Genomic DNA, 19012 nt, shown 5'->3' on the forward strand with positions numbered 1-19012 from the left:
ATAATAAAGGTAGTTTACCTGATTCTTGCAAACTCAATGGGGAGATGCAAAACTAAGTCTTGCTCACATCTTGCAGTAGTTCAAGAGAGTTACATGAATTTACCTAACTCTGCAGATTTAAAAAAACACAAAACCCCAAACCACATGAAAAACTTCACCAGTTTTCCTGTCTGCAGATGGTAGCAAGAGTAAGAGGAGAAAAGTCCACTAAAGCAGTATGACTCAAAACATCTTGAAGGTACTGTTAATAGCTGCTTGGAGATAGGATTTCACCATTTTTGGAAAGGTCATTTAAGTGAACATTCACAACTAGTAGAAGTGTTATTCTAGTAAACCAAAACATTTGTGGTTAGTAAAATTGAAGCAGATTTTGTATCTACATTAAAAATATGTTTCCATTTGTCAGCTTGTGGTTATAAGTATAACTCTACAACATTCTGGGAAATGAATGATGCAAGCAGCACTTCCAATAGAGAAAGGGCTAGACTGTGTGGGATTTAATAGTAAAAAAATACTTGAAGCAAACAATTTGTCTAATACATACCAGTGAAAGGGAGACTGCTCCCTTGCAGATTTTTACTGAGAACAAGAAGGAAAGCAAAATAGACAAACTCGGGATACTCCCAGTAACATATCACAAGTAAACAGAGTCTTGTAAGAACTCTGGATCTCAATTTGTTCTGCAAAACACAAAGAAGTATTGGTGCAACTTAGGCTTTCCACCAAATGGAATGATTCTCAATTTCCTTCTCCAGAAAAAAATTATTTAAGAACATCCTGTCTTTGTTATGTAAATGGGGAAATTCACAGGAAAAACTCACAACTAGTGTTGGTATAGACAGACCCTTACTCTTACATGCTCACAATAGAAATGGACTTTTCTTGAAAGCAAATTAGGGCTGGAGCTCAGCTTCAGCTTGCATATTGACTTAAAGAGCGAGCGTGAGAGATCTAACATTTCTGGATATTTTTTTCTTTTATTCTTTTTTATTTCTTTTTATGCCAGGCAGGAAATGAAGAGATACATGAGATTAGGTCAGTTGGTCAGAGCACAGTGCTAATAATGCCAAGGTTGTGGGTTTGATCCCCATCCAGGCCATTCACCTAAGAGTTGGACTTGATGATCTTTGAGGGTCCCTTCCAATTCAAATATTCAGTGATTTCTGAATCACTGGGGAGCTGCTGCAGGTTTTCACAGCTGAAGTGGTTCTTTGGTAAAACAATCTCATTTATTTGTCACTTGCATCTTTTGACAGAGCTCTGAAAATTAAAAATCAAAGCAGAAAAATATCTCTGCATATTTAAAATTGCTCATGATTCCAGTTAGACACAACATACAGCATGATACAGTCTTACAGAAACAAATTTGGAAAATTGCCAATTTAGAGCTTTTATTTATGACTTTAGTGATCATTTGACTCTCAACATTCAAGAGCTGTGCATTTGCAGCCCAGAAAGCCAATTGTATCCTGGCTGTATCAAAAGCAGCATGGCCAGCAGGGCAAGGGAGGTGATTCTGCCACTCTGCTCTGGTGAGACCAAACCTGGAGTGCTGCATCCACCTCTTGGGTCCCAAAATAAGACGGACATAGGCCTGCTCAAGCAAATCCAGAGGCCAGGAAGATGCTCAGAGGGCTGGAGCACCTCTCCTATGAAAGGATGAGAGATGGGGCTGTTCAGCCTGGAGAAGAGAAGGCTCTGGAGAGACCTTATAGCACCTTTCAGTACCTGAAGAGGGGCTACATGAAAGCTGGAGAGGGACTTTGTACAAAGGCATGTAGTGACAGGACAAGGGGTGACAGCTTTAAACTCAAAGAACATCAGTTTAGATGAGGTAATAGTAGAATGTTCTTTACTGTGAGGGTGGTGGTGCACTGGGACAGGTTGACCAGAGAAGCTGTGGATGTCCCATGCCTGGCAGTGTTCAAGGCCAGGTTAGATTGGGGCTTTGAGCAACCTGGTCTATGAAAGGTGTCCCTGCCCATGGGAGGGAAGGTGGAACAAGATGATCTTTAAGGTCCCTTCCAACCCAAACCATTCCAAGATTCTGTAACAGATTCTTGCCTGTACTAAAATGCTCATTCCTTGTGTTTAAATCTCTTTGTCAGATTCGTGTCTGGAAATATATGGAGGGATTTTCTAAATTTTTGGAAAGCCAATAAATACATGTGATATATATGATGAGACACTGTTAAAAAGAGTAAATGAGAGAAGATTTTGTGTGCATGCACACAGACTGGGAATAAAAAGCTTTTACACAACCCTTGAACACTTTATGGACTAGGAGATAATAATTATGTTCTATTTATAGTGTCTTTTTCCTGAATGACACATTGACTTTATTCCTTGCTCAAACACCACGAAGTGCTGGTTTGCTGACACTTTTGTAATTCCAAGATGCTGGCGCTCTATAATCTTTCACTTCCTCCTTCCACCTGCCCTAAATAGAAATTTATTTGCACAGTATCTGTTTTTAGCAGGATAGACCCTACGTTTAAAATTAGTTTTAAACACTTATTTTAGCAACTATTTTTTCAGATGCACAAGCCTGCAGGCCAACATGTACTGATTTCATGGACATATATAGAACCATCTGCCTTGGGAAGATAAGACCAAGAGCAAAGTCATTCTAAAAACTGAATTATTGCTTGTCTAATTTGAGAAGGTGTCAAATCCTGTAACTTAGTATAAAAAATAATTTTTTAAACAAAAAAAAAAATGAAGTTCTTGAGTATAAATGCATTAATTTAGAGAGGCTGTTAAGTTAGTCTACAATAGTAATTTTCCTTGTTATTTCTCTTCAGTGTATTGGAGGGGCTGTTGACTTTGCAAATTCTTAGTTTAAAAGACTTGCTATGAGCAGTGACTTACCTTCAACCAGAGAGACCATTTTCAAACCAAAAAGTTGCTTTTATAATGAAAACACATCATATTCTATGAAATACTCAAAATTCTTTATTTCAGGCCAGTATAGTATTGTTACAGGCATCCATCTCTTCCTCTGAACTTGCACATGATCAAAGTTGGCATTTCCAACCACAAAAATGTTAAATGGTTATTACAGTACAGGCACAAAGTAGCCAAAAAGCTTTACTTTCATTAAGCAAAGCCATTATTGTGCTCTAACAGCATTTATCACCAGTGCATAAACTAAGCTCCCCTCCTAAGAGCAAGCAGGAAAGGGAAATTTCCCTTAAGTGAAGGAACACAGATGGCAGCTCTGCTACTAGAACAGTCATTTCATCAGTGGAAGAATGACAGATACCTGGATAAACTGGACATCTTTCTTCACTGCTTTCAGTGGCACTTCCTGATTCACATGGGTTTAACATCTTTACAGTTGTCCACTACTGCTTCAATTATTATAATCACTATCAGAGTTCCACATTTGAAGAGTCAACATGATTTTTTAAGAAATGAAACAATAAAAGCCTCAGAAGACTGTTGGTACTGTAGTTCTCTTGCCTAAGAGTCTGCTTCATAACCACCATTTAAAATCTCTTTCCTTTCTAGAAGCATCAATTCCCTTTCATCAAGAAGGCAGCACCTGAGACAATGTGTATCACCTAATGACAAATTAACACGACCAGTGCATGTTACTGCATTTCCAAGTTCCAGTTACAGTGGTAAGGTAAGTAATTAGCATATGGAATGAGTATCAGATACTTACGTCTACCAAAGGCAAGTTAGTCACAAAAATCTCTACAAATACCTTACAAACAAAACTAGCAGCAAACACTGCTATCTTTACACAGGACTCATGTTCATGAACACAACTGACTGGGCAGCCATCTGGGAAAAAAAGCTGATAGCTATGTTACAAAAATAGCCAAACAAATATTTGATCATAGTAAGAACAAGTGTTAGAGGGAGGGAAGTGAGCATGATTCAGTTAGCACAAACTCCACTTATACAAGAGTGCCTCCAAGCCACAGAACTTGTAGCTTCAGTTTTACAGCAATAATAAATACTTCAGGTCAACACATGCAACTGAGTCTGGCCAATGTGTCTAAGCAGGCAATGGAATATAATTCCATTGATTTTCTCTACAGCATGCAGGCCCACTCCATTGTCAGGAACGCCAGTCTTTGCCTACACAAAGGCAGCAGCAGGTGCCCTGCAGCTCAGAACGGAGGGAAACGGCAGAAGTGCTTCTGTCAGAGGTAAGGTTCAATGTTGGCATGGTATGTACACAGTTTGTTTTTAGGCACGTCTTTGGTTACATTCTCAACGCAGTCTGCTTTATAAAATAATAAATAAAACAGTCAAGATTTGGTTAAAAATTCAGGTAAGGATTAAAAACTTCTTTTCAGAATCTCAGGCAAAGAAGTCCCTTTAAATTCATGTTTTGTTATATCCATAAACGATAAAATCCCAGTGCTACAGTAAGGCATGTAAATACTGAACCTGAAAGAAAATAAAGATGGAAGGAAAATGGCATTAATATTGACATTAAATAACATTAAATCAGTATCACTCAAACATCTCTTCAGAAAGCTACGTACACATCTTACTACAATACTAGAAGTTCAATGACTTCCCCACCCCCATGTAAGAGATTAAGTTTTTCATTTACAACAAACCATTTCAAGGTAGGAAGAGTATAAAAATGACAAATAAAAAGGAGAGGGAAAAAAATGCTGGAAAACTATCAAAAGGCTGAAAGAAACCATTACTTGCTGACCATTCCAAAAAGGTCAATATAGCAAGTTACAGATGTAAAACAAGGAAATAAATAATGGGATTAATAAAACACAGTCAAGTATTTAGCAAACAAATGAACAAAAGCCATTTTTAATGAGGCTTATCAGTTTTACATTTTAAAAATTTCTACTGAAATGGAATAAATTTTTTATTTCAAGACATACACACAAAATATTTTTGCCTTTGTTTGCAACGGGAACCCTTCAAACAATACAAATTATTTTATATTATTTTTTTCCATGTAGAGTTCAACTTGTTTTTAAGTAGGAAAGGTAAGGAAAAGAATTTCCTCTCATTTTAATAAAGTACCTTTTATTTTTCATTTTATTGGTTGTCTCTAAACTATATGTCTGAAATACAGTACTATTAGGCTTACGTGACTGTACTTTTGACAAAGCCCACTGTGAAAAAATAATCTGAAAATCTAGAATAATTTTCTACTGAAAACCTCATTTAATCATACTGCACACTCAGTAATAAAATGTCAAAATATTAAGGTTACCTAGGGCAATAATGTAGGCACACATACATAGTATTTTCTCCAAGCATTTGTGTAAACATGCAAGTTTAAAGAATATGTGGCCTTGAACAGTCAGAAAAACTGAAATGTTCCTTTCTACACATAGATCTCCATCAGATGGATGAAGGAATTCTAGTAATGCATGCAGCAGATTGCTTAGTCAGACACAGAACTTTTTGGTCCTTGCTAACAGGCAGTCTTTTAGATTTCTCACACACATTATTATTAATAGTATAAAGGACAAACACCTGAAAAAAGCCCATGCAAAATAAAGTTCTGAATCACAGGAAACTTCTTCTGGGTTAGGTACAGAAATAAGGCTGCTAATCTTGCCTAAGACTATTTCAAGTTTGTGTTTTTTTTTTTTTGTTTTGTTTTTTTTTTGTTTTTTTTAATAAGGGCCTTTATAAATACAGCCAATTGAGAGTCTGCCAAACATTTAACAATGTTTGGCAGTTTCACCATCAGAGACAACCACCAGATTCCTTACCTGCTAAGTATTTAATATTATCAAGCTTGTGTGATTCGAGCATTGTTTTCAGATCCGCAACTTCTGTGTCTATTTTTCTGTCTGTTTGGGTCAAAGCTCGGTCTTGTTGCGCATGCTAGAAAGCCAAGCAACAAAATGATGCAATTTGAACACTTCCTAGTTTATTTAGAAATTTAACACATCTCTTCAAGTTGTATTTTTGCTTCCTCTTTAAATACATGTTAATTTGCATTCTTACAGAAGTTAAAGAATATTCTGAGTTGGAAGGGATTCACAAGGATCATAAGTCCAACTCTGCAGTGAACGGCCTGTACAGGGATGGAGTCCACAACCTCGGTGTTATTAGCATCATGCTCTAACCAACTGAGCTAATACAGACCTTATTCAAAGACAACAAGTTCCTTCTTAGCTGATTGTATCCAAGGAACTGAATAATTTGGTGAACTCAGGAAATTTATGTGATTACATGTTCCTTAAAAAGTAATCTAGAAACTGGCAGAACTGCATGCCTTCTTATCTCAATCTAACAGCATAAACATTAACTTCAGTCTGTCATTCAGCCCACTGACTAAAGTCACTGCTCAATTGTAAGGGCTACTGAGAAGCCTAAGAGCCTCTCTTGACAAAGTCATACTGGAGCAGAGAGATTCATGGATCTTAAGAAAAATTGAGAATTGGTTTTGTGTTGTAGAAAAGCATGTCTTTGTCTTACAATGAGTTTTACCACAATATCAGCTACAAATTCAGAATCTGAATATGACAGAAGACAGGGCTTCTGCTAAAAAAATATGGGATAAAATTATTACTCAGAAGAGACTGAAAAATCCAACTTGTAAACTAAGAACAACAGCTGCTGAGTTGCTGATAGTTCCAAATCAGCACTACCGAAACATTGTGAATCAGTCAATGATTTACTGCTAGATGACTTCCTAGGGATAATTGAGGAAACAAAGAGAAGTAGTAGTGCTTGGTAAAAACCTCCTCTAAAATGAAGGCAAATCAGTCTAGCAATGAGTTTCTCTCTACACATGGGGGAAAGAATTAATTTCACATTGTGAGTGGAATTTCATCTACAGAAAATACTACATGCATGAGGTTTCAAAACAAAGTGACTACTGAACAGCTCATACATACATGCAGAGTGTCTAATAATATATATGAAGGTCTTTTTATTCTGTAGACACTTAAGTGTCTACATAAGGACATCACCAGGTCCAAAAAGGATACAAGTCTATAATACAAGTACAAAAATATTTGCTGTGTAATAATCTAAATTCTTACCAATTCCACTATTTCTGTCCTCATTTCAAGTAGTTTTCTTTCATTAAGTGAATACTAGAAGGAGAAAAAAAAAGTTAAACACGATACTGTCTTTAAACTTTTTTCTTTTTTTCCCCACTTAAAAGCATGTTTCTTTGTTTCCAAATTACATAGAATATATAACCTGGACAAGATTGTTGTCTGACAGCACTTGGGAGACAGCATTGTAGGGCACCTGCTGTCCTTTCGAAAAACACACTTCAAAAATGTGAAGTGCAACAAGTTCTTCAGACACTCATCTTCCATAAAATCTGTATAAATTAGTAAGCAGCTGGAAGAGAGGCTGGCAGATTTGCATTCCTGAAAAGCAAGGACCTATGACTCTAAACAGTAATTCTGGAACAGTTGACTAATCCACTGAGCATACAAGCACAATCAAGAGTGAACCATCTGCTGCCTTCAGGAAGGGGAGAACACTTTTAAATCACATCAGCTATCAACGAAATGTTTAGCCAGCACAATTTGAATCGTTCTGACCTCTGTCATTTCATGGTATATTTGTTAAAAACAGAAAAATTGTATTGCACATGAAACCTTTTGTTTGTGGATCATCAGAAGCTGCTGTCTTATTTTTAAGTTATGGCTATTTGGGTTCAAGGAAAAGTTAAATACAAAATAAGGAAGCATACCTTTAAAGCAATACCTTTCTGACTCATGAACAGGCTTGACACTTATAATGGTTCCTGCCCCACTACTGGAGCAATTAAATTATTCATAGACAACTGATAAAGCACCAGTTTCCAGTGAAGAGTACTAAGGTCATCAGGCACCCATCTCAGAATCCTGAGTTAAACAGCAATAACCTTATCTATTGACATTCCCACGTGGAAAGTCACCTTATTTTTCCTTCACTCTGGAAGCTTATTTAACATTAAAATCAGATTAATCTACATAAATGCTTTAGCAGTGAAAAGCATTCCTTAAAGATCTAGAGCTCTGTCTGGGCTTTTGACTGATCTCAAGTTGAAGTTAAAAGACAGCAGGCTGCTACAAATGTAGAAAATTACATAAAGACAAGTAACAGCATGTCTACAATTAATGGAGTCACTAGATTCTGAAAAATGAAGACAGGGATAAAAAAAAGAAATTCAGACATTTTATATAAATCCCCATTTTTGAAAGTGTCAAAATGGCAGAATATTTATAAAATAATCTAAATTTTTTTTTTTGTTATGGTAGAAATGCAAGAATTGGACCTCACAATTGAGGAATTGATCACTATCAAAGGAACCATGAGAAGTAAAATAATTTTATGGACTGAAATAGTTCATCTGTTTAAATAGATGCAGTTAGCCAAATACACATCTTCTGAATGATTTATATTCTACAAGCTTCTTTCTGGATGTTTCTTTAAGTTTTGCTTTGCGTTTAGAATGTCTATGTCAGACTCAAGGATCTTACTCTTAGGTTTAAGACAGTGAAATTGGCCTTTTACTGCAAGCCATCATCACGTCTGTAACAACATAAACAGTGCATAAAAAAAAAACAGAAAGAAGGACAAGGCTAAACCTCTTGCTCTGAAATTCAACAGGGAGATTTCCCCTTAAGTCTACATTTTTCACAGTGCAGGAAAAATTCAATTTTGTCAGATACATGTTGAGGTTTTTAAGAGCAAGCTTAGAGGCACTGTAATGCATGAACACATGAATATATATATATAAGTTTTTGTACTGTACTTTAAGTTTTTAAATCACATCTGTACACTGAAGACATAAATCACAACATAAAGAGATGTGCACTAAGCAATGTAGGATTCTCTGAGAAATAAAGCAGAAGAGACTATAAAATAATAAACTATAAAAAATAAAAGATAAAGCATTTATCTAGAATTTGAAACATTAAACACTGCCAACATCAGTGTAGGCAAACTAAGAAATTCTCTTTCAGCACTTACTCCACAGAAAATGGAAGGATAAGAACATTTTACTTATTGCTTCAAATTAAAACAATTAAAACTTCAGACATTTCTCTTCTGAAAAGTAAGAATGTAGAATGCACAGTAACCTTCAATTATCCTTAGTTTTTGGTTTTTTTTTTCCTCAGAAAGCCGGATATTCAGTCCTTAGTCACACTACAATTGAAGTAAATATAACAATGATGCTGTGCCTACTATAGACAATACTGGATTACATCTTCCCCCCAACCCAGCATATGTGCTACAACCTGCTCCCCATTCAGCTGCCTTTTTCCTCTTCTGCTCATGCATTGCAGAGCTGGCAATTAAATGGTGGGATGAGGGAGGTAAAAAAAAAAAAAAAAAAGAGCAGTTTCCATAGAAACTATGAAATTATAGTTGCACAACAGACTACAAAGTTGGTCAACGTTTTTAAGAAAAAGTTGACATGCAGTTTGCCTTTTCTGGGGGGCAAAATAAAGTTATGTTCTACACAAAAGACCGAAGTCCAGATTCCATGATCTGAAATTAACATACAAGGAAACATTGCTCCCTAACTTATCACTGCTGCAGTGGTTTCATATAAGTTTTGTAAGCCCAAATTATTGCAAAGCTTATCATATACACAATGACTACATTTCATATGATGTTTTTTTAAAACATTAGCATGAAGTATTAAGCTTTAAACAAGAAGTCTACCTGCTCAAATTGTACTTTATTCAAGCACCTACCATGGGTTAACAGACTTTTAGTCATTATACTGAGTCACCAATACAGTTGTTACCTAATCACTCACTACTTCTAGGGGCACACAGAGAAGACAAATGGTATCTACTTGAACAGTTCTTATCGCCTGGATTGAAGATAAGTATTACGTCTTTATAACACACCCAGGAATAAGAACTGAGAAAGAAATAACAATAATTTAGAAAAAGTCATTGAAAGATCCTTCCATTTAGAAGATTCCATTTCATTGAGATCCTAAAAGCTACTGAAAAAAAGAAACTATGAGAACAGAACTCTAAAGTGCTATGCATAATGCAAGAACTCATTAATCTTCTAATTTTACATCTACATTACCCTAATTTAAGATTACATGAATTCAGATCTACCAGGTGTTTGTTTCAAAGCTCAAAAGCAGTATGAACCAGGATAACTTACAATTAAAAAAAAAAAAAAATTACAACTGGTTCCACAATAGGTATTTTCTGACAAACTAGATACAGGGAAATTAAACATCTCCAATGATGACTCAAGAAAATGTGTAAGTAATATTAAGTCTGTAAATAGAGAAAGAGATATAAAATAGAAAACCCTCTAGGCAGCTAGTCAGCATATTAGATTAAATATCTAATATATTTAATTGTAATGTGTCAATCCTGATATTAAAACAAGATCAAAACAGATAAGGTAAGACATACAGACCCAAACATGGGACCTTGCATATACCAAGATAAGGACGAGTAACTTGGATTAATACCATCTTGAAGCTGAGTGATACTATAGGTTAGTAGGAAAATGCTCTTTGGCTAAGATGCTCTTACCCAAATTTGGAGATTTCTCAGTGTTGAGATGTTTCTAGAAGTAATTAAAACTTACCAGTTCCTTTACTCTGCTCTTCTCCAGGTTTAGGTTTAACTTGTTATCTGCACGAACTTTGGTAATTTCATCCTAATGGGAAAAATTGATAAACAGCAAGCAAGATTTTCTGTTTTATCATAAGCAGAAAAAATTGGGCAAATACATTTTATCTTTATTTTCATATCTCATGAATATGAACTTCTCTCCAATTAATGTACATAATTGTCAGAAGTATTAAGTATTTATATTCTTCACCTGGGAAGTATGACATTCTATAGTATGAATTGGATCTCAAAATCAAAAACTAAAAATTACTTTTAACCCTGAGAACAGTACTTAACTGAGAGCACATCCTTCTATAAATGCAGAGAACATTTCATATATCCTGTAACTCTCTCTAGTGTCTAGAAACCCATGTCTGGCTACACCTGTAAGTTGGATTTCTTCCATGAAGCAATCTTGTGCTCAAAATAACATTCAAAGCAGTTTCTCACCTCCCAGTGTAAAAGAAAATCTGTTTCTAAAGACTACATCTGGGATTTTCAGAAAAAGCTATAGACATTTGAAAAGTCAGGAAAAATTTATTGTATTTTTAAATCTAACTTGTTAAAACTACTATTAAGTTGTACATTTGCATTTGACTTTATCAATAGCTATGAGTCCTGCTTTTCCTGGTGACAGCTGCCATTTTAATGAAACCTCCTGGCAGGAATTCCAGCCAGCTGACAGTTTGTCATGTGGGAAACTGCTGATCAGATGAATATGTGGGAGAAACAAAAGATTGCTGATGTTCTGGGAGATTCTACTGCTAGAACCAAGTAAGCATTTCTCAAGTAGGCCAATGCCAACTCATTAGATTAGCATTAAAAATAATTAGACTCAATTTCTGTGTTTGAATTTTGAACTTTAATTGATTTATCATTAGTTGTCATTTCAACAGAATACATCACAGTTTAATAAATCAAAAAATAAAATTTTTCCTTGAAGTTTTACATTGTGTCTTTTTGTATGAGCAAGTACATAACAACATGCCCTTGTGAGAATTGAATTTACAATTAAAACTAAAATATAAAGGCATCTAGCTTTTAAGAAAAGATGACTCAGATCCTTGATGCTCTACCAGTGGATTACACTAACTCAATTTACATGCAACTAAAACCATAAAAATAAGTTACAATTCAAAAATTAGATGCCAAATGTGTTTTAAAACAGAGTAAGCTTTCTACACAACCTGTTTTCTTGCAATGGTCATTTGCTCCCAAACAAATGGGACCAAACATAATGGTCCCAAACTTGGTGGCCTTAAAAAGCCATTAAAATTCTGGACAGGTAACAGGAAAGTCTTCAGAGAAAAAAAAGAAACAAAAAAAACCCCACCAAACCAGACAATCAAACCCCCACAATTAGTAAGTACTGTGATTTTAAATGTATGCTGCATCTTTAATGTACCGGCAGCCCTAAATGCAGAACTTCACTCAGCCTTAACCATGACATGGCAGCTACTTTCTGAATTGGAATTAAGGACAGAAAAATATCTTCAGTTATATTTTGGTTCATCTCTTGTACTAGTCACAGCTTCCTGTCCCCGTAAATGAGGTATGCACAAAAGTGCCATTGCTGCAGACCACAGTGTCAACAGCAATTTCAGTATCACATATATCGTAACAATTAAACACAGCATAATAAAATTCTGAAAGTAGCATTTCTTATTTTTTCCAGCTAATTAGACAGGTGTTAATGTTTAATTATATTGATACAGTATCTTACCGTGACTTGCTTCTTTATCTGTTGAAGTTCAAGTTTTATTTTCTGTGAAAGTACAAAGAAAAAATTTTAGATTTTATTACTGTATATAAAACCACACTATCTAGAAATCTGCTGAATTTGCATCATCAGTAACAGTGACTATAATCCATAATATGAAAAGGCAGGCAAACCAAGTACTATTCTATGTCCTCAGTATGTGTATAGATGACTACACAGGCATATTTACTCAGTACTGTGCCCTTCCAAACAACAGCACAAGGCAGAAATCAGCAGTGTCCCAACTGGCCGCTGTCCTAACACAGCCCAGAGGCTGCTGGCTGCTTTGGCCATAAGGGCTCATCACGGGCTCATGGTCCACCTGGTGTCCACCAGGTCTGCCCTGCCAAGCTGCTTTCCATTTGGTCACCCTCAGCCTGAGGGTATTCCCCAGGGGCACAACTGGGCATTTCCATTTGTTCAACTTCATGTGATTCCTGTCATCCCATTTTCCCAGCTTGTTGATGTCCCCATGAATGGCAGCACAACTGCCTGGTGTATCAGCAGCTGCTCCCGGTTTTGGATCATCTGCAGACTTGCTGAAGGTGCCCTCTGCTCTGTTCCATCAACAAGGTCATTAATGAAGGTGCCAAACCATCCCAGCCCCAGTCATCTCCTTTGGTACAAGGATGGTACAATAATGATGCTTTTCTATATCATTATTAAAAAAAAAAAAAAAAAAAAAGGCAAAAAAATAAAAAGCGAGTTCTAGACTAGAACTTTCCAAGACAGTGATTTTTACCTCATTTTCTGAACGGAGTGCTGAAAATTCACTTTTTTCCAAAATAATCATGTCCTTTTTCACACCAGCAATATGGGACATTACTTGCTGAAGTGCAATTTCCTTTAAAAGAAGGAAGAAGAACCTCAGAACATATCACAACTATAATACTTTTCTTCATCTGTGCCTACAAATATGAAAGAATATTTTCGTAGCCTGAAATTTTAAATTCAGCAATTTCAGATTGATTATTCAAGTTTCAGAAAGCAAGACAGAGTGACAGTGACAAAATAAGCAAGTTAGGCTCAAATGCTGGTAATATCTGACAAAAATGGCAGTGCTAACACAGATTAGAATAATTCAATTATTAGCCTAGGAAACATTTGCTTCCAAGTCATCAAATTCTTAAGCTAGCAAAGGCATTAGGGAGAGCTGTCTCTGAGCCAAATGAGGAAAGCTGGCCTTCAGACCAAAATTCCTCAGTGCAACCATGCTCTTCTGTAGTTACCTCCTTTTCTGCCTCTCCCTGCAAGGAAGTCTCTGCCTCACTGCTCAGAATCACGCACTGATGCTTTGAATTGCTCTTCTCAGTCCATTACACTGAACTGACAGAAGACAAACAAGAATTCTCTGCAACTTTCAAGGAAGGAAGTCTGTAGGCATTGTTCTAGATCCTACACTACCCACACATGCAGGTAGGAACTGTCTTCTCTACTAGATATCTTCCTTAATATGTAGTCCCTTGCTTTTGGTTCTGGACTAAGACCCCTACAAATCTGACACAGTACTCTAACTTCAGTTTTGTCACAAAATGCAATTCTACCTTGCAGCATTTTATTTCTAAGTAGCATCTAAAGATGCCTCTCCAGGCTACCTGACCACAAGACTGAAAAAAATGGGTCAGTATTCTGGACATATAACAAAAAGTCTACAAAAAGAGTACTGCATGGACACCTCTTTTCTTACTCCTCAGTGTCTCCAGATTGCTCTTGTTCTCTCTTCTCCTCAGTGGACTCAGCAAACAGAGACCAGAATCTTCCATATTCTTTGTCTTCTTCATGCCTATACATACACACACATGTAAATCTGTTTTTCCCTAAGGTTTTATCTAACCAAGGTAATACTTTGATAATAGCTCATCCACAACATTCCAAATCCTTCTTCAAATTCTTTGTTTTCTTTCTGAAGAAGCCCTTGTGCAATCAAAGACTATAGGGATGTACAAATTTACCATGTGGCCCAGTGCTGATGGCGCACACACTTCCTGAGCTGCCATACAAAGCTATACATTGCATCTGAATGGCAGAAAGTCACTCGAGGGTCAAATCTAACAGTCTCAGAAAATATCTACCATCAGTAGCAACATTATATTCAACACAAAACAACTTTCATTCAAAAAAGCTAGGCACAGAAGGAGGCTGGGACTGCTTGTTGTAAAATACAGCTAACCATGGGAGGCAAGGACCGTTTAATGTGGCCTTCCCTGAATGACTATGGAACAAATTCAGCACAAGAGGAGGACTGTAGGCTTGCCTACAACCTAAAAGCTAGGAAGATTGGCTTGAAACCTTCCTACATGGAAAGTGTCACAAAATCCACTTTTGCAGTATCCCACTTTTTAGTGAGAAACTCTTCTGCCGAGACTGTTACACTCCAGAGACAGCAGCTGTTTTCTCAGGTCTCAAGACAGCAACCTGGTTACAATGAAACAAGTTGCATCTTTTGTGCTCGGAAGGTGACCTGGGGCTGTGAACCCCAGGTTCACAGAGCAGCCCCAAGGGGCTGTATTTCAGCTCGATTCTAATACAACGTAGATGTCACTTTGAGACATAGAGAAAAATAAAAAAGTACCACATAACAGGGTGGTAAAAAACTGAGGAGATCTGTTACAAATCTACAAAACGATACATGTAGAAATTCAAATACATGCATTGAATGCCTCTAAGCCTTCTCAGTAACTCTGTGTCATATTACTGTAAGGTTGAAAATAAAAAATTACTTGTGGTTTGCACACCAACGCACAGTACTAAAATCTCAAGGTCCCTCACAACACTGTGGCAACTATCTGATAAACTCAAGACAAAATGAACCAGTCAACAGATATAGCGGAGTGTTTGCTCTTCACCTTCAAACTTTTAAAATGCAGCATGTAACAGTAATAAATAGCAATGCATATTTCATTAGCAGGCATACAAAGCTTTAATTCACTTTAACCCCAGCACTGACTCTGATCTAACCTGCTGTACTTTGGTGACCATGTCCTTGTAAATCATATCCAGGTTGGTGTTCATGATTTTCACTAATGCAGATACAATGACCTCTGACTGCTGAGTAGTGAACCCTAAGAAAAACAAAGGGCAACAGTCAGAGAGAGATCCAAATCTGGACAGTTTACAGAAATGCCACTTGCTGATAGTCAGCACCAAATTACAACAAATGTCAGTTATGAAAGATAGTAAAACATAGAACTCTTGATCCAGCACTAACAAAAGAACACAGTCAGTACCTGCAAGTTTCCCCACCCCAAAACTATGTCTGCAACATAGGATGACTGCTTCCATAGTACAGCACTATTATACTAACAGCAGGATAAAACAGGGAGTTTTCCAGAGTTATTGTGGAATGTCACCTCTCACATGTGGTTACTTCCATGAGCAAGCAAGAATTCTGACTCTGAACAGCAGATACTTCATTACACTACAAAACTTCAGTGCCACTGAGGACGTACAAAACTCAACAACTAAAACCACAGCCAACTGTCCTGACTTTAGGTCTACCAGCTTCTGAGTGCCTATTAGAAACTTTTTGAACTGAATATACTGGAAACTATACTAAAACACTGTCCCTAAAAATACCTTCATCTTTTCCACCCTCAAAATGTAGGAGTAAAAATGTCAGGAACAAGAGTTAATCATTATGAAAAGAAACACTTGCAAAAGCCTGATTACTTCAAACTCACTAGCAGTTCAGCATCAGCAAGCACAGCTCAGAGCAAGTCACTTTCAGTAGCTGAGCTGATATAAAAGTTTACTACCCCTAAAAGGCTCCCTCTCTCCTTATCCCTCCTCCTGACACTCTGACCTGTGCTCACTCAACTGATCCAGCAGCTCATTAAACTAGTATGTCAGAATACCAAATAAGAAAAAGAGCTGGAGAGTTTCCTGAGAAGTTCCCAGCCCATAGAAAAAGAAGAAACCACCTGGTAGGGGAAGGGGACTAGGACCTCTCCGTTTTAGGAATGGAGAGCTGTTGCAAGTCACTTCAGCTGTACTGAGCTTCACCTTAGGGTACCTCTCCCACCCCTGCATTGAATTCAAAATAATCTATTCCCTCATCTATATTTTAGCATAATACTATTTTTAGAGTATTCTATGCTCCATCCTAAAAGCTGCACTGTACAAAGTACTCCATATTCCATCCAATTGTAACACATTGGTGCATATTCAAGGTGTAATATACTAAATATGAAGGAATCCAATTAAAACATTTTAAACCACTGCCTTGAAGACTCTAGGGTTCTTTGCTCTCTTTCTTAAAATTTCATTTTTTCTTAGCATTTTTAAGTATCAACAGGATAAAAATTATTCCAAACAAAGTTATATAAGCTCACTAGTTCCTTTTTGAAGCCCAAGAAAACCCCATATGTCCCTACCCAGTATATAGATAAGCCTCCAAAAAATCCATAAAAATCAAGGTGTAACACTGCATGTTAAGGAAAAGGAACAAACTTTGTAAACTAAAAAAAACACTCAGAAAGCCATTAAAAATAGCTACTTGTTTGAAACAAATTACCTTTTTCTTCCAAGAGGCATACCAGCGCATGAGTGTCAAAATAAAGCCTCCTATTTCCCAGTAAGGAAATATTCTCTTTGCTTTGTAAAGATGACACAGAGATGCTTACATCTAGGGGAAAAAGAAAAAAGTTATTTCTTCAGAAAGAATATTTTATCAATATGCTTTCTTTCCAGGAGTTTCCTTAGTACCTGGAATATTTTTCACTTATGACAAAACAGTTTGTGTTGAGATTACCACAGCTTGCTTGAAAGAGAAGACATCTGATCAATAAGTTCTATGCGCAAGAGCTGGAAAACAGGACACTACACTACTGCTCTCCTTACAAGAGCTCTCCATCTTTCCAATGTTCTGGAAAAAATCCCTCCAGTTGACAGGGTCCTGCATGTGTTCCTTTACTAAAAGGACCTCAGCAGGTGGGGACCTGTGAGCATTTCAAAGCTGGAGGGCTAAATCCATACACTCTGTCCCTTCTTTGTTAAAGAAGTGAACTTTCATCACTTGCCACTTAGGAAAAAAAGTAATCACTCACAATTTGCCATTTTCGTTTTTGCAGAAAATACTTTAAACACTGAAAGCCAATCTAAGACAGTGGGTTGTTTCCACTGGGATGTGTAGTGTATAAACTACCCTGACAGAATGAACGTGAGGTGGGGCATGAGCTGAACTGACAAGAGGCAGAATATAAAATCAATTAGGTTGGAAAAGACCTTTGCGATCATCGAGTCCAACCTCTGACCGAACACCACTCTGTGAACCAGACCATGGCACTGAGCGCCACGTCCTTAAACACCCCTAGGAACCGTGACTCCACCACCTCCCTGGGCGGCCCAGTCCACAGTCCACTCGCCTTTTCTGTGAAGAAATTCTTCCAAATGTCCAACCTAAACCTCTCCGGCACAGCTTGAGGCTACGTCCTCTTATCCTGTCGCTGGCTGTCTCAGCGAAGAGGCCGACCTGCGCTTTGCTACAGCCCCGTTTCGAGTACTTGTAGAGAGCGATAAGGTCCCCCCCGAGCCGCCTTTTCTCCAGGCTAAACACCGCCATCTCCCTCAGCTGCTCTGCAGGGACCTGCGCTGCAGACCCTTCCCCATCCCCGGTGCCCGAATTCTCTGTGCTCTGAGGACGCCCCATTTCCACGGGCTCACCCCGCTCCCCGCGGTGCCGCTGGCTCCTCCCGCCGCCCCTTCCCCACACGGCGCCGCCGCCGGGGCCCGGCTGCGCTGCGGGCGGGCACCGCCAGTCGCCGAGGCAGCGGCGTCCGGGGGACGCGGGCGCGCGGCCGTCACGTGAGGCGCCGTCCGAGCCGCGCGGCCGCGGCCGCAACAGCAGCAGCAGCGCGCGCGCCCCGCCGCTCGCGGCCGCCTGGGCCCCGGCCATGGCCGCGCCACCCGTCCCGACGGCGGAAAAGGGGAGGGGAAGGAGGGAAACCGCTGCTGCCGCTGCTGCCGCCGCCACTACTGGGATGCCATCGCCGGGAACACGCCGCCCCGGCGGCTCACTTCCGCCACAGGCGCCGTCCCGCTTCCGCCTCCGGGACGCAGCCAAACACGGCAGGTGACGCCGCCAGGACGGCGATTGATTCTACGACTCACGGAGCGGCCGCTCCGAGAAGAGCGGCGCGGGCGGGCTGGGTTCCCGCGGGGCGGGGCTAGCGAGGGCGGTGCGGGCTCGATGCGGTGGAGACAGACACTCCCCGGTCATAGAACCATGAAATCGTGGGATCGGCAAGGCTGGAAGAGACCTTTGAGATCATCTAGTCTGAAAGGAATGAGGGGCTTGTCTTTACAAACAAGCTGTGGATCTGCTGGTAAATAAACCTAGTTTCTGAGAGATAAAAGAAACAAAGGGAAGGATGCTACTGATTGATAAATGGAATGAGAGATTTGTCTTTACAAACTGTAGGTCTGCTGATGAATGAAATTGATTACTGAGAGATGAAAGAAACAATGGGAAAACCCATAAATTCCATAAGGAATTCCACTACTTGACACAAGGAAAAGACAAAGACGGGGGTGTTATGCATTAGAAGGGGGTCTTAGGTATTAGGTGCTTCAGGGAATCTGTACCTCTCAAGTTCCTCAGCCAATGGGGAAAGAGAGAGCGAAATGCAGATGGGAAATTATGATAAAAAGGAGGCAGGGCCCTCCAAAAATTTGAAAGACCCCAGGGGAAATGCCCCATGAT

General features: G+C 38.6%; 1 protein-coding gene across 1 annotated transcript; it reads right to left on the minus strand.

The window, feature by feature from the left end:
• Positions 1-2932: 2932 nt before the first annotated feature.
• Positions 2933-18805, minus strand: MCUR1 (mitochondrial calcium uniporter regulator 1). The gene is made up of 9 exons (XM_053994387.1): positions 17974-18805; positions 16826-16936; positions 15271-15374; positions 13055-13156; positions 12277-12318; positions 10528-10599; positions 6996-7049; positions 5715-5829; positions 2933-4407 (listed from the first exon to the last, which is right to left on the minus strand). Exons 1-9 carry the CDS (start codon positions 18203-18205, stop codon positions 4352-4354), a joined length of 888 nt encoding a protein of 295 aa, XP_053850362.1. The 5' UTR covers positions 18206-18805; the 3' UTR covers positions 2933-4351.
• Positions 18806-19012: the final 207 nt, after the last annotated feature.

Source organism: Vidua macroura, chromosome 1 (genome assembly GCF_024509145.1).
Source record: "Vidua macroura isolate BioBank_ID:100142 chromosome 1, ASM2450914v1, whole genome shotgun sequence".
Taxonomy (NCBI): Eukaryota; Metazoa; Chordata; class Aves; order Passeriformes; family Viduidae; genus Vidua; species Vidua macroura.

Excerpts from the sequence above, each read along its gene's own strand:
- MCUR1 (XM_053994387.1), bottom strand. The coding sequence starts at position 18,205 with ATGGCCGGGGCCCAGGCGGCCGCGAGCGGCGGGGCGCGCGCGCTGCTG. Across the intron at positions 16,937-17,973 it reads GCGGCACCGCGGGGAGCGGG|ATGTAAGCATCTCTGTGTCA; the intron begins GTGAGCCCGTGG and ends TTTTTCCCCTAG. Across the intron at positions 7,050-10,527 it reads AGAGCAGAGTAAAGGAACTG|TATTCACTTAATGAAAGAAA; the intron begins GTAAGTTTTAAT and ends TTCTCCTTCTAG.